Source organism: Heterocephalus glaber, unplaced genomic scaffold, assembly GCF_053883595.1.
Source record: "Heterocephalus glaber isolate CG9 unplaced genomic scaffold, H.glaber_assembly_v1.0 deba00001523, whole genome shotgun sequence".
Classification (NCBI taxonomy): domain Eukaryota; kingdom Metazoa; phylum Chordata; class Mammalia; order Rodentia; family Bathyergidae; genus Heterocephalus; species Heterocephalus glaber.
The window spans coordinates 20,146,458-20,160,495 of NW_028258327.1; the positions used below are offsets into that span (position 1 = coordinate 20,146,458).

Sequence of the window (14,038 nt, forward strand, 5' to 3'; positions counted from 1 at the left end):
GTCCCTTCAACCCTTCCATCCCTCCCTATTTACAAAGACTTTGTTTCCATTTTTTCATTTTCTCATATTAATTTCAATCCTTTCTTTTCCCTATCCCTCCCACTTCCCCTTCCCCTTTGCCCCTTTTCTTCCTATAAGAATGGCTGCTATCATGAAATCAACCAATAACAAATGCTGGCAGGGCTGTAGGGAAAGAGGAACCCTGCTCCACTGCTGGTGGGAGTGTAGACTGGTGCAACCATTGTGAAAATCAGTATGGAGATACCTCAAAGAACTAGAACTGGAAGTCCCATTTGACCCAGCTATTCCGCTGCTGGGTATCTCCCCCAAAGAATTAAAAGAATCATACCACAGTGATATATGTGCACCCATGTTCATAGCAGCACAATTTGTAATAGCTAAAACTTGGAAGCAGCCCAAATGCCCATCAACTGGAGACTGAATAAAGAAAATGTGGATTTTTTTAATAAAATGGAGTACTACTCAGCCATAAAAAATGAGAAATTAGAGACATTTATAGCTAAATGGATGCATATTGAGGCAATACTCTTAAGTGAAACAAATAGGACACACGTGTGTAAATACCAAATAGTTTCTCTAATGTGAGAAACTGAAAGTGTAAATAAGGACTAAAAGGTATAAAAGATAATGTGAAATACCCCATTTTTTTTTTGTACCGGGGATCGAACTCAGGTCCTTGCACTTGTGCAGCAGGCGGCGAAACCACTGAGCTAAATCCCCGGCCCATACCCCATATTTTTGTAACACCTTCCTACTCATCTTCCTACTCCAGAATCAAGAATCTGCAGCAGTTTCCTAATGAACTATTAGAGGAAGACAAAATATTTCTTTGCCTCTCAAAGTTCTCCAAAAAGTATACAAAGTCTATCCAACTTTATTTCCCCAAAACATAATCTCCCTTTTTTCCCTCTTCTTTTGTAATAATTACTTTACTACTGAACTCCTTATCAATTCCCACCTTGACTCAACCAAAAACCTGCTTCTAGTTTGTCTTTTCATTCATTCTTTCTAAAAATTTATTCATTCATCCAAAAAGATGCTATATAAATGTCAGGGATATAAAGATGACTAAAACAGTTAAATGTTAAGAAATTCACTATCAGAGAATGCAGTACCTAACTATACAGTATTCCTGTTTAAGTGCTATAATAAAAGTATGAATAACATCCAATGAAAACCCTAAAGAGGAACCAATTCTTTCATGGCTGATGGGAAAAACCTTCAAGGAAATAGTAAAATCTGATCAGGCAGTTTGAGGGCAAACAGAATTTCATGGGGTGACTATAGAGTACATTCCAGTAAAATAGATGGAAATGGAGATGATTACAGTAAATGAAACCATTCAGGTCCAGATTATTAAATATTTCATGTTTTCTCTTATATAAGCATTCTACAAATAAATTCAAAATAAATAAAGGAGGGAGAACCAACGTGGCAGAACAATAATCAGCAACAAAATATAGCCTCTCCAGGACCCAGAATGCAGACACCTGGAAAATAACAAGTTGGCAAAGTGAAAAAAAAGAAGTAGATGGCCAGGAATTGGGAGGGAACTGGAAAAAAATTAGAAATTACACAGGAGCTGGAGAAACAGTGCAATGCGGAAAAAAGAATAAGCAGTCTGAAAGCTCACCCCAGTTCCCAGGGAGGAGGACTTGTCTCTACAGACACAAGCAAGATCTACCTGTATGTAAATTGTCATGATTTTCATACTTGTACTTTAAAAAATGATGTTGAAGATAGGCAAGGCTTAGAGAAGAGGGGATGGAGGGAGGTATTACTAAACATCATGAACTTGATTTTTTCTGTTAATTAACCTTCATTTAGAACTGTAAGATTCCTAAACACAAAAAAGAATGGCTGTAAGCCACTATTTGTGGTTATCTTAGGGCTGGAATTAGAATGCCTAAAGGAATGAAAATATCACATCCAATTCGAAAAGCTAGGATATGAGGGCAATCTGGCTGCAACATCTGTCATCCATTGATTGCCAGGGTTGATTTGGTTGACCTGGCTGGCCAGACCAAATCAGGTGTCCCCTTCCTCCCTCACAGCTCCATTTGTGTCCTTTCCAAAGCTGTGTGGAAGAGGACAACCACCCTGATAGAAGAGGACCATTTCCTCCTCAAAGGTATTGAGTAGCTGCATTCCCCTGCTAGAACCTGCAGACAAGCTCTCAATTTGAAAAGCTAAACTTATTCTTGCTCTTCACTGTTGTTCTTCACTCAGCCACCTTTATAATATCTATGGAAAATAGATTTTAAAGCACATTTGTGTTACAGTTAGCATTTAAACTGCATAGAAAACAAGTTATATAAACATTTTAGTAAAAAAAAGATCAGCTTGGGCAGAAAAACTGCTATATATAAGTCACATACCCACCCCAACTCCCGCCCTGTTAAAGCTAGCTTAACAAACAAGCCCTCTATCTGGAAATTGCTCGTATCCATGAGTTAGCATTAGAAATATGTAAAATTGTATCTCTAAAATTTAGATATCATTAATTCACCATGGCATCAGACAAATAAGACAAAGGAGTGAAGTGGGAAGCCTGTAAGGCAGCAGGAACTGGGTTGAACAGTGGAGAACTGGAAGTGCTTGTCTTATGACAGGCAAAGCTACTACTTACAGGAATGCCAAGATGTCACTACATAAATATTCTGATTTTTTGTCAAAGAGCTAGAAATCCAGATTTTATGTAAAACTTGTGGACCTTTGCTTGAACTCTTCCAAACAGCAAGGTTTTATCATACAGCAATGTAATCAGTGTTAACTTTCAATAGTTAATAAAGCTGAAAATAATGCTTGGGTTTTAAAATTCTAATTTCTAACATTAAATTTGATTATAGAAATAAGCCTTATCGTCCATTAATAATAAACTTAGAGTATTTAATTATCAAAATAGCATCATAATTTCAATCTTATTGCTCCCAAACTTTGGCTAAAAGAAAATAAAGATACATGGGCAGAATTTTACTTTTCAATTTTAATAGAATGAAAATTGTTTTAGAGAACATAACTTTTAGTTTTTTGCACCAGTTTGACAAAATATGAAAATCCAACAAACATTCACACAATCAGTGCCACCCCCACAAAATTAATTTTCATGGATCTAAAATACTTTTCAGTATTTGCCACTGTGCAAAACTAAGGAACATCTTTGAAGATGTCATCTCTAGGTTTTATCAACAGCTCTAGTTAAGTTCACCTTGACCCCATGGGATACTTTGCTTTGTCCACCACGAAGACCAGAGATGTAAATCTGGGGCCTGGGCACTTGTGTGCCATCTTCCCTCATGGACAGGGTGCCAGCATTTTTGGAGGGGTACACCTGTGAGCAATTTTCTCTTCTCATGTGACTGAGATCAGTCTGTACTGAATGAGTAATTTTCTGACGTAAACTGGCCTAAGTGGAAACAGAAAACAGGAATTAAAATTTCTCTAAAGAATAAATAATGTATAATATTATCAGATACTAGTTAATATCTTCCTATAATCTTCTCAATCTACAAAGAAATTAATCTTATAATAGCACCTTTCTATAAACTATTAGAACATTAGAAAATCTAGGCTATAAGAGAAAAATAACCTTTATTGAAAGGTGGAAAAATATGTAAAAAGATGAAAATGAGCCCAAAGAAAAATATGCTAGACTCATAGTTACAGTAAACGCAACTATTTATTAAAGTAATCTAATTCCTTTTTTATACTTTGAATTCATACAACTTGGATTTTTCCATACTTCTTTTATTTTTTAAGATAAAATTTTTAAATTTATGGAGTCTTTACAAAATAGGGTTCACCCTTAGTTTTTAATATTAAAAGCTCTGATGTTTTCAGTTTACATTTTACATTATTCTTCACCTTGCTTACTCCCTTTATGGATTACTAGTAAACATGAAGTTGAACAGATCACATAGGCTGGAAAGCAAGAAAGAGCTAATAAAAAGGAGGATAAGGGTTGGGGATGTAGCTCAGTAGTACAACATTTGCCCTAGGTTCCATTCCTAGCACCATTCAAAAAAAAAAAAAGCATGTTACATGTTATAATTATAGAGGACAAGAAAAAGAGCACAAGGCATTATAGCGTGAGTGAAGAAGAGAGAACTAGAAGTTGAGGAAACATTTCAGGGTCATTGAGAACCCAAACCCCTTCCCTGTGCACACACGCTGCTTATTGTTTAAATTAATATGACTTAGGGCTGGGGATTTAGCTCAGTGGTTCTGCCACCTGCCTTGCAAGCACAAGGACCCGAGTTCAATCCCCAGTTCCAAAAAATAAAAATAAAAAATAAAATATATTAATATGACTTCACTATTCCATTGTCTTCAGTAGCATAATTTTACTATTCCAAGAGATTCCTGCCAAATCAAGTAACTTGACTGTTCACTACATAATGCTCTGAAAGTTGAATCACTTTTCCAATATGTGGGATTAAACACAAAGTCTCCCACATGCTTCATAAGTAGATCTACCACTGACCTACATCCCCAGCCTCTTTGGATCCTTTCCTCAAAAATCTCACCTTATTATTCCCATCAAGGTTTGACTGCTTTTTCTTTGTACAGTCCTATTCAAATCCTTAACCTACTTTAGACACTGACAGACCTGCCTCAACAAACTTCAAATTCTCAATAAATTATGCATTTGCCATTCTTCCTTTGAGGTGATGTTTTCCCTTAAGGCATAAGTAATAAATTCAGCTTCATCTCATCACAGATTGGGTTGGTGATACTCAGAGTGTGGCATTCAACATGATGCAATGCTCAGGAACCATTAGGTCTCAGGTGAAAATAAGAAATAAGTGCAGACTGAGGCATGGGAAGAGAGAGTTCAATCAGTATAAAGTTTAGCCCCTCTGACTACCCCATTTTCTTAACATTTCCAGCCCATACCTATGTTGTTCTCTCTTCCTCTATTACCCTATCCAGCCACTGCTTCCCTCTCTTTGTCTGTTTGTATCTCAAGACCAACTTCAATATGTCACCTCATTTAATTTAAAAGTTATATTTCACTTCTGTTTTACTATTTACCAAAAGGTACTGAAATATTTTAGTGTATCAATATCACCTGCTAGCCTATTATCCCCAGTAGAATAAGGTAGTGGGATATATGTTACCCAGTAAATGTATGATGAACTTACATGAGTTTAGTAGATAACAGAAAAGAATATGAAGAAGTAGGCATTCTACAAAAGATTAACTAGTAGGAATGCTAATGGAACAATGATCTGGAATATATATATGGAACCTGATCCTTCCTAGGAAATCCAGAAACTGAAAATCTACCCTCAGAGAGGGTAGCAATGGAAATGTGATTAGTGAGAAGCCTGTCACAGATTGAATATACAAACAAAACAAAGGCCAAACCACATATGACAACAGAACTCCAATTTGCAACCTCTACATCAATCAGTTCAGGAAGCCAAATCACAACTTCTATAGGTGTAGCAATCAGGCCAGAATGGTCACAATGCTGGCACCACCCCTCTTTCACCCCACTTCCCCAGCTCAGGACCAACAAGAGAGAGCCAGAAACGCTCACAAAACCAATCACATAAAATACTCTGTGTTAGCTTGCCTCCAGTTTCCTATGTCACCAACTTCCACGCAGAGAACATTTGAAGCTTTTCCCCCTTTTCTCACTATAAAGCTTTCCCATTTCCCTGCCTGTTTTTTCAGTCTGCTAAACACAAGTCAAGATGGCTAAATCCCTTGCTGTTGTAAACTCTGAATAAATAGCTTCTGCATGTTCTCATTTGGCCTTCATTTATTCCACACCTAGAGAGATAGATAAAATATACTAAGAAAAGGCTACAGACATAAATTTTTAATCTCATTATACTATAAATATTTGTTGTTTAAAATGATAAGGTATACAAAAAGGGGCAAGTTGAGAGAATTCCTTTGAGTTGGAAGGGGATGAGTTTTAGAGACAGCCTTTAAGGCTAGGCACCTATTCTGATCAAGGTGACTCAGAATCAAAAGGATGAGTGAGGCCAGTGTCTGGATAGAACAGGTTGACAAGAAGACCAGACCCTAAGATTTAACAGAAAAAATGTCCCCCAGTGGGAGTAGGCTTTAAATGATTAGAAGTTAGAAGTTAGTTAAAATCTAACTCTGAGTTTTCAAACTATTAAATATGTACATGTTCATTCTATTCACTGGCTGGTATCACTTGACAGTAATTTCCTGCTTCTGTATTTCTACATATGCTTAAAATCAGAAGCCAATTTTATGAAGTAAAGCTGGCATATTATAAATTGTGCTAATTGTTTTCATGTCGGCAAAGAATTCTGTATAGAATGCATTATTTTATATAAGTAATTAAACTTAGAAAATCTATGACCAACAGCATATTAAAATTCCCCAACCTATGAATTTTAGAAAATATAGTTACAAACCAGTTTTATAGCTTTTCTTCTTAGTTCCCATTCATTCCACTCATATGATCTCACAATTGTTGGTGGCAATATGTGTGTATCTGTTTGTGTGCTACTTTCACACTTTGTAATTGGCTTTACATAATGTTTGTCAACGTCTCTCATCTAAAGAAATAGTTTTGTAATTAGTACTTGCAAAACAAAAACATTACAGATAAATATTTAGCTAATACTGCCAACAAATTAGAAAAAGAAGACCTTTAGAACATGGAATATACTTGTAAATATCAACAGAGAAAATAAGCTCATAATTATTCAGCTGAATGGAATTATTTTTCTGAGCACTGTGTCTTCATGCATGATTTTGTGAAGTTAATGTAAGAAGTATATTTTGGAAGGGGAAAACATCCCTCATGCCCATGTAAAATGCACTTCCTCATGTTCCACAGTTGTTAACATAAGTGAATAACTTGTTACAAATGGATAGAATTTTAAAATAATTATTTAATATTAGGTGTAAATCACATTGGTTTAAACTATCAAAACCTCTTTAGGACATACCTATACATTTATAACACATTTAGCAAAGTTTTGAGGGTTTTTTTTTCTACTGGGCACCCAAAATTAAATATCTAGTAATTCCAGTCTAACCAGGATATAGTTGTTCTACATATGATGTCGCTGGAGGGAGTGGGAAAAGTTTGAGGAACTCGGGTCATAATAAAGAAGAGGAAGAACACATTAACTTCTTTTTCCAAAATCCAGTTCCAGATAATTATGAAGTGCCTACCATTTGATATGATATATAGCTTCTGAATTTAAAATTATAATATAGATCATAATTATATCTGATCCATAAATGTCTGTTCTTAGGATTCTGTTTTTGTTTTTGTTTGGTTGGTTTTTTGAGATAGTGTCTCACTATGTAGTTCAGGCTGGACTTGACCTTGCTGTGTAGCCCAGGCTGGCAACAATTACGTGTTGATTCTCCTGCCTGAGCCTCCCAGGTTCTGGGATTATAGGCATGAGCACCTCACCTGGCTCAGGATCTTGTTTAAACTGACTATAACATCTAACAGATTTCCTCATTGACTAGTGACTAGGTTATACTCTTTAATATATTTTCATTTTAAATTTCCATGAGAAATGATTTTACCCATTTTTTAAAAATAGCTTTAAAAAAGTCAAAGACCAGTGTATAGAACAGTTCTGAAATCAATATATAACTCAATGTTTTTATGACACTGAGAGGTCATGGTAGGAATGAATAGAAAAAAGAATTTACAAAAAAAACAGGCCAGGCCAAGAAGTTTGGGTTCCATCTGACAGATAAAACTCTAAATTCACAGTAAAATGGTAAACAGCATTGTTTCAATTTGAAGAAAATTTGATTATTAAAATGTTATAAATTTGGGCCGGAAATTTAGCTCAGTGGTTCTGACACCTGCCTCGCAAGTGCAAGGTCCTGAGTTCGATCCCTGGTACCAAAAAAAAAAAAAAGTTATGAATTAAAATGTTGTTGTGAATTTTCCTTTCATAATTTTTACAAATAGTTGAATTTGTTCTAAATTAGATTTTTGAATAATACAGTATCCAACTGAGCACAAAATTATATATATTAAAGATAGCAACATCTATAATACTCATTAAAAATAATTATGATCTCCAGGGCCTTTGCTACTTGAATAAATTTGAGAACCACTGACTTGAGAAAAATAATTTGATAGTAATTTGATGGGTGAAAATACCAATTAAATAATAGTTTGGGACTTTTTGTGCTAAGTGGTCATACTATGTCTCCAAAATAATATATGTATCTTAATTTATTATTATTCACATACTTATATATATGTTATATACATAAATGTATTCACATATTTTTATTCAAAAGAAATATATACACACATTTATAAGAAAAGTACATTTAGAAAGTCAAATGAAAGCTGAAATTAAAAAGATCCTACCATAATGTAACAAAGTTAGATACCAATACTAAACAGTTTTGCATTAAAAAACAGGAAATCTCCTTAATGAGTAAGCCAATAGCCATAAATAAGCTATAAGCTAAAGAAGAAATTCCAAAGGGAATTAGAAAATACTTAAAACTGAAAAATAATAAAAATAATTGTTTAATAATAAAAATAATTGTTTAAAAATAATTGTTTAAAAGTATGTGATATATAACTAATGTAGTTTAGTGAAAAGGAAATTTATTTCATAACATTAAAAAAGGCTATAAATGAATGAGCTAAGCATCTATCTTTGTTTGGGTTTTTTTTCCCCATTAACTTTATTGGTACATTTTAGGTATAAAATACAGTTACATTCATCATTGGGATCTTGTACCATTACATGAGTCTCTTGGTTCTTATTTTTTTCCCCCTTCCCTTGCCCTCCCTTCACCCCCTCCACCCTTCCCTATTTGCAAAGACTTTGTTTCCATTTTTTTCCTCTTCTCATATTTTTTCCTTTCCCTTTTTTCCCTTCCCTTACCCCTCCCAATTCCCCTGCTCTTTTAGACCTTTTCTTCCTGTTACACAATATCAGTTATACATTTTTTAAATTACAATATTAAGATCTAGGAGACATTACCACAGATTTTACAGAATTTAAAAGGATATAGAAAGCGTATTACAAAAATCTGTTTTGAAATAAATTTGACAACTTCTAAGAAGTACCTTGGAAGACAAATTAATGAAACTAACTCTGGAGGAAATATAAAATTTGAATAGCACCTATTAAAGAAAGTATATTCCTAGCTTGAAAACCTACCTATATGACAACAGCAGGCTCATAAACATTTTAACTGATAAATTATATCAAACATTTAAAGCAGAAAAAAGAAGGAACACTTCTCTCCTCATTTTAGGAAATCAACATTGTGCTAATCCTTAAACTGGATAAAGATAATAGAAGAAAAAGGTATGAACATGGATAGAAATTTGTTTAACAAAACAAACTCTTACAAGTCAGATCTGGCAGTATGTAGAAAGTGGTTTTATTATAGGGATGGCAGTGTTGGTTCAGCATTGGAAGATCCACCCCCAAAAGTCATCATTTTAACAGAGGAAAGGAGAAAGCCATATGATCCTGTCACTAGTTGGAGAAAGAGTATTGGACTAAATTCTACAGCTGTTCATGGTAAAAGCTATCAGGAGACTAGAAGTAGAACAGAACCTTCTCAACAGATCAAAGACATGTACTCCATACTTCCAACAAAAACTCCTTCTATGAATGGAGACGATACAATGCTTTCTCCCTAAAGTGGGGAACAAGGGGAGATAATGCCTACTCTTCATCTGTCCATTAGACTTTGAAACATAGGTCTAAACCAAAATAGTCTGGCAATAAAATGACACAACTAGGATAGGATTGGCACAGCAGAAGCAAAATCTTTATATGTAGATGAAATGATCATCTATAGAGAAAATACTAAGAAATCCCCAGGAGCCCCTAGAACTTCTACTTGAATTTAGCAGGATTAGAAAACACAAGGTATATATAAAAATTCAGGTCTGTGTGTACTTGCTATAAATGAAGAACTGGATATTGAAATTTAAAAGTTATGTAGGAGTACAAAGGACCCAGAAAAGCCAAAAACAAAAACAAAAACAAAAACAAAAACAGTGTTGGAAGATGTTTAGTACCCAATTTTAAGACTTCTTCTAAAGCTACAGTAATCAAGGCAGTGTTGGTGTAAGGAAAGACATATAGATCATTGGAATAAAACAGAGAATCTAGAAATAGAACCACACATATATGGTCCACTGAGTTTTGAAAGATTATTTAACATTAGAATTTTATAGAATATAAACTCGATTCAAGAGCCAAGGAAGAGACAGTGTCTTCAGCAAACGGCACTAGAACACCTGGTATCCGTATATAAAACATTAACCTCAACCCTTTTTTTCCATACATGAAAATAACTTGAAGTGATCTATGAACCTAAATAAGAAAGCCTAAAAGTATAAAACTTAAGAAGAAATTATAAGGGAAAATATTTATGAATTTACGGTAGGCAAGAACTACCTAGGATACAAAAACCATGATGTATAAAAGAAAAAAACTGATAAATGAGATTCCATCAAAATTTAGAACTTTAAATGACATCATTAAAATGAAAAGTAGTCCTTAAACAGACCATATTTACAATACATATAACCTATGACCAGAATATATAAAGAATTCTTAGAGCTCATTAATAGACAACCCAATTAAAAAGCAGACATAAGAAGATGATAAATAGCCAGTATAGCACAAGGAATGGTGTGCAACTCTGGAATCAGAAAAATACTAATCAGTACAATAACAAGATTGAATTATACACTCATTAGGGAGATGAAGTTAAAAGTTTTAAAAGTCTTGTCGTGACTTTTTCTTTCTGTTTGAATTCTCCCCCTTTGAGTTTAATTTGTCTCGCCCAATGGCTTCATTCCGCTGGGTTTCCTGGGGTCGTGATCCTCATTGTCTTTTCCTAGGGTATTGTCTAAAATTTTTTGGAGTGCTGGTTTGGTATTCATGAAGTTCCTGAGGTGCTCTTTATCATGAAAGTATCTTATTTCTCCATCAGTTTTGAAAGATAGTTTTGCAGGGTACATCAATCCGGGTTGGAGGCTGTTTTCCTTTAGGGCTTGAAATACATCACTCCAAGCTCTTCTTGCCTTGAGGGTTTGCATTGAGAAGTCTGCTGTAATTCTGAAGGGCTTTCTTTTGTATGTGATTTGTTTCTTTTCTCTCACTGCTTGTAGAATTTTGTTCTTCTGTTGGATTTCTGGAATCCTAACTAGTATATGCCTATGTGTCGATTTTTTTTGATTAAGGCTAGCTGGAGTCCTATATGCCTCACTTATCTGTATGTCAAGTTCTTTTCCCCTCCTTGGGAAGTTTTCTGCCATCACTTCTGTGAACAGTTTTTTTATGTCATCTGCACTCTCTCCTCTTTCTTCATTGACTCCAATCAGTTTTATGTTATTCTTCTTTGCATCGTCTAGCAGCTGCTGGATTGATTTCTCGTGTTCCCTTACAATTTTAAAGCAAGTTTTCTTTTCTTCCTCACTAATTGCAATCTTATCTTCTATATCTGAAATTCTATCCTCACATTGGTTCATTCTGCTGCGCAGACTTTTGATGGAGTTTTTAATCTCTTGGAAATCTGTTTGTATCTGTTTTATGGATTCCATTTGTTTCCTATGTTGGGATTCCATCATGTTCCTCAGATTCTCTATTTTTTTATCTGTGTCCTTTCTAGATTTATTAATCATGTCTTGCACCATGAGCACAATCTTTGCTGTTATCTGAATAATTATTTCTGATTTCATTTTTCCCAGATCCTCTTTTGTTGCCAGTTCAGAGAGTCCAGGTGGTTGAGTATCAGAGTGTTCCATCTTATTTCCCTTTGGGGTTGCTGTAGGTGATCTGGAAGTCTGTTTTTGAGGCTTGTTTATGTGTCTTCTCATTTCCATGGAGGAGGGGTGCTTCTGGTACCCACGGGGCTCACTTTCTCTGCTCTAGGATCTTGGGATGGCAGCAGGGGAACTTTCTTCCAGGTGCTGGGACCGGCTCACCTTCTTGGCCCTGGGAGCCTGGAATGGAGGCAGGGAGCTTCCTTCTGGGTGCTGGGACTGGCTGAGGTTCACTGCCCTAGGAGCCTGGGATGGTGGCAGGGAGCTTCCTTCCGGGTGCTCGGACTGGCTTAGCTTCACTCCTAAGTATCTATCTTAAGAAGTTAGAAAACAAATAGAATAAAATAAAGGAGCTAGATAAAGCAAAATAATAACAATTAGAGCAGGAAATATGAAATGGAAACAAATTTAAACAAATATAAAGTAGGATCAATAAAGCCAAAAGACTTTGATTTTTTAAAAAGATTAAGAAAATAGTCCTCTGGAAAGGTTAACCAAAATCAAAATAAATAATAAGTAAAAAATATAACATGATATAAAATAAAAAATAATCATCTGGCAAGTTTAATCAAAACAAAAAGAAGGCTGAAATGAACAATATTAGGAATTAAAAACAGGAATTGGAATGTAGAACTTAAATAATGAAAAAATATTGTGAAATCACATGAGAATAAGTAAAAAGTTTAGATGATGTTAATTTCTACAAAAATAAAACTCACAAAATATGAAACAAAAAGAAATAGAATGGTATCTCTATGACAAACATAGCTAAAATTAGTCATTGAGTGGTTATAATTTTTCCAAAGAAGCCCAGAGAAGTTTACATGCATATTTCACCCAGATAATTCCAATATTAAATGAATTCATTTAGAGGAAAAAACTATAATGTTCACATTCATTTATAAGACATATATAACCTTACATCAATACAATAAAATTCAGTGAAAGAAAGGAAACTCATATGTCACTCTCACTCAGGAATATAGATTTTAAAATTCTTCATTATTCCTTTTTTTGGTACTGGGGATCGAACCTAGGCCCTTGCACATGCTAGGCAAGTGTTCTGTCACTGAGCTAAATCCCTAAGCCTAGATGTAATATTCTAAAGAAAAGTAAAAAAGCTGATCCAAAAATATATTAAAAAATAAAATAATCTAGGATCAAGTTGGATTGATCATAGTAATGCAACATTAGTTTAATCTTAGAAATTAATATACAGTATTTTACTATATTAACAGATGAAAGCCAAACCATCATCTCACAAGATGCAGAAATTATTTGATATATCAGGTGAGATAAAAATATAGGGTACATTTTAAATAATTATTATAGTAAACAATACTAATCTCCCCTCCAAATGCTTGCCCTTTCTTCAAACACTTTATCCCATCATTCTTGCCAATTTCTCAAGCATTTCTGGAAGTCTGCTTTTGTGTTTTTAGTTGCACTGTTATAGCTACATCAGTGTCCTGAATCAATTTGAAATATTTAATGTTCACGGTCATTTTGACTTTGAGGAAGAGTCAGAAGTTGCTTGGGGCAGCCCCGGCGCTGGTAGAATGCTGGGATCCATGGGCTGGTCCCTGACCAGCTCCACAACTGTGGATTCCATGCCTTGGCTAGAGCTCATTTTACATTGTCTCCCCTCTGCATAGGAGAGCAGAAGTGCCACCCAAGCAAAAGACCTGATCTTGGACAAGACAAAAGTCTGGAATAGGGGGTTTAACATGGTTTACTAGAGGAGAAGTCACATCATAGAAGCTGAGGAAAGATACACTGAAAAGGAATGATCTGGAAGATCTATCAGGCTGGGTAGAGGAGGAGCCATGTTGGAGAGACTCAGAGAACATCAGTGAGAAACAAAGAGTAGGAAAATCTATAATAAAAGGAAAGAGACATAAAGGATGGATTAACCAAACACAATGTTGTGACCACATCTGAAGCCTGCTTTGAAGATTCCAACTCAAAGAACATTACTCAGAGACAACCATAGAACATTCCAAAAGGAAGAGCGAACCTCATAGGAACCGAGAGAATCAGCAGTTGGAACCTACAAGGAAAATGTGGGATACTGCTCCCAGAGCGACCCTCCACAGTAAACATTAATCCAGGGCTGCTGCCACAACTGCAGACCAAGAGCTGGTGGTGATGCAACTGTAGGGAAGGGCTCAGTGTTTGAACTTGGGTCTCAGAGCAGCCCCTTGGCTCCAAGTCAAATTCCACACTATCAAG

General features: G+C 35.1%; 2 protein-coding genes across 8 annotated transcripts in view; one reads left to right on the plus strand and one right to left on the minus strand.

The window, feature by feature from the left end:
* LOC147824987 (uncharacterized) overlaps positions 1–14,038 on the plus strand; it is a 59,242-nt gene that overhangs the window by 6,043 nt on the left and 39,161 nt on the right. The gene's annotated exons all lie outside the window — the stretch shown is intronic.
* Positions 3,135–14,038, minus strand: part of Cfap206 (cilia and flagella associated protein 206) — a 135,160-nt gene continuing 124,256 nt past the window's right edge. For 3 of the 7 annotated variants that reach the window (XM_021240776.2, XM_004860237.3, XM_021240774.2), the window contains exons 14-15: positions 6,426–6,569; positions 3,135–3,427 (exon numbers count right to left, since the gene is read on the minus strand). In XM_021240776.2, the coding sequence (XP_021096435.1) occupies positions 3,197–3,427; positions 6,426–6,569 (375 nt within the window). In that variant the 3' untranslated portion in view covers positions 3,135–3,196. Of the gene's footprint in view, positions 3,428–6,425; positions 6,570–11,837; positions 12,121–14,038 lie in introns of those variants that run through there. The other 4 variants (XM_013077964.3, XM_087188029.1, XM_021240780.2 and 1 more) reach the window with 3 other exon arrangements.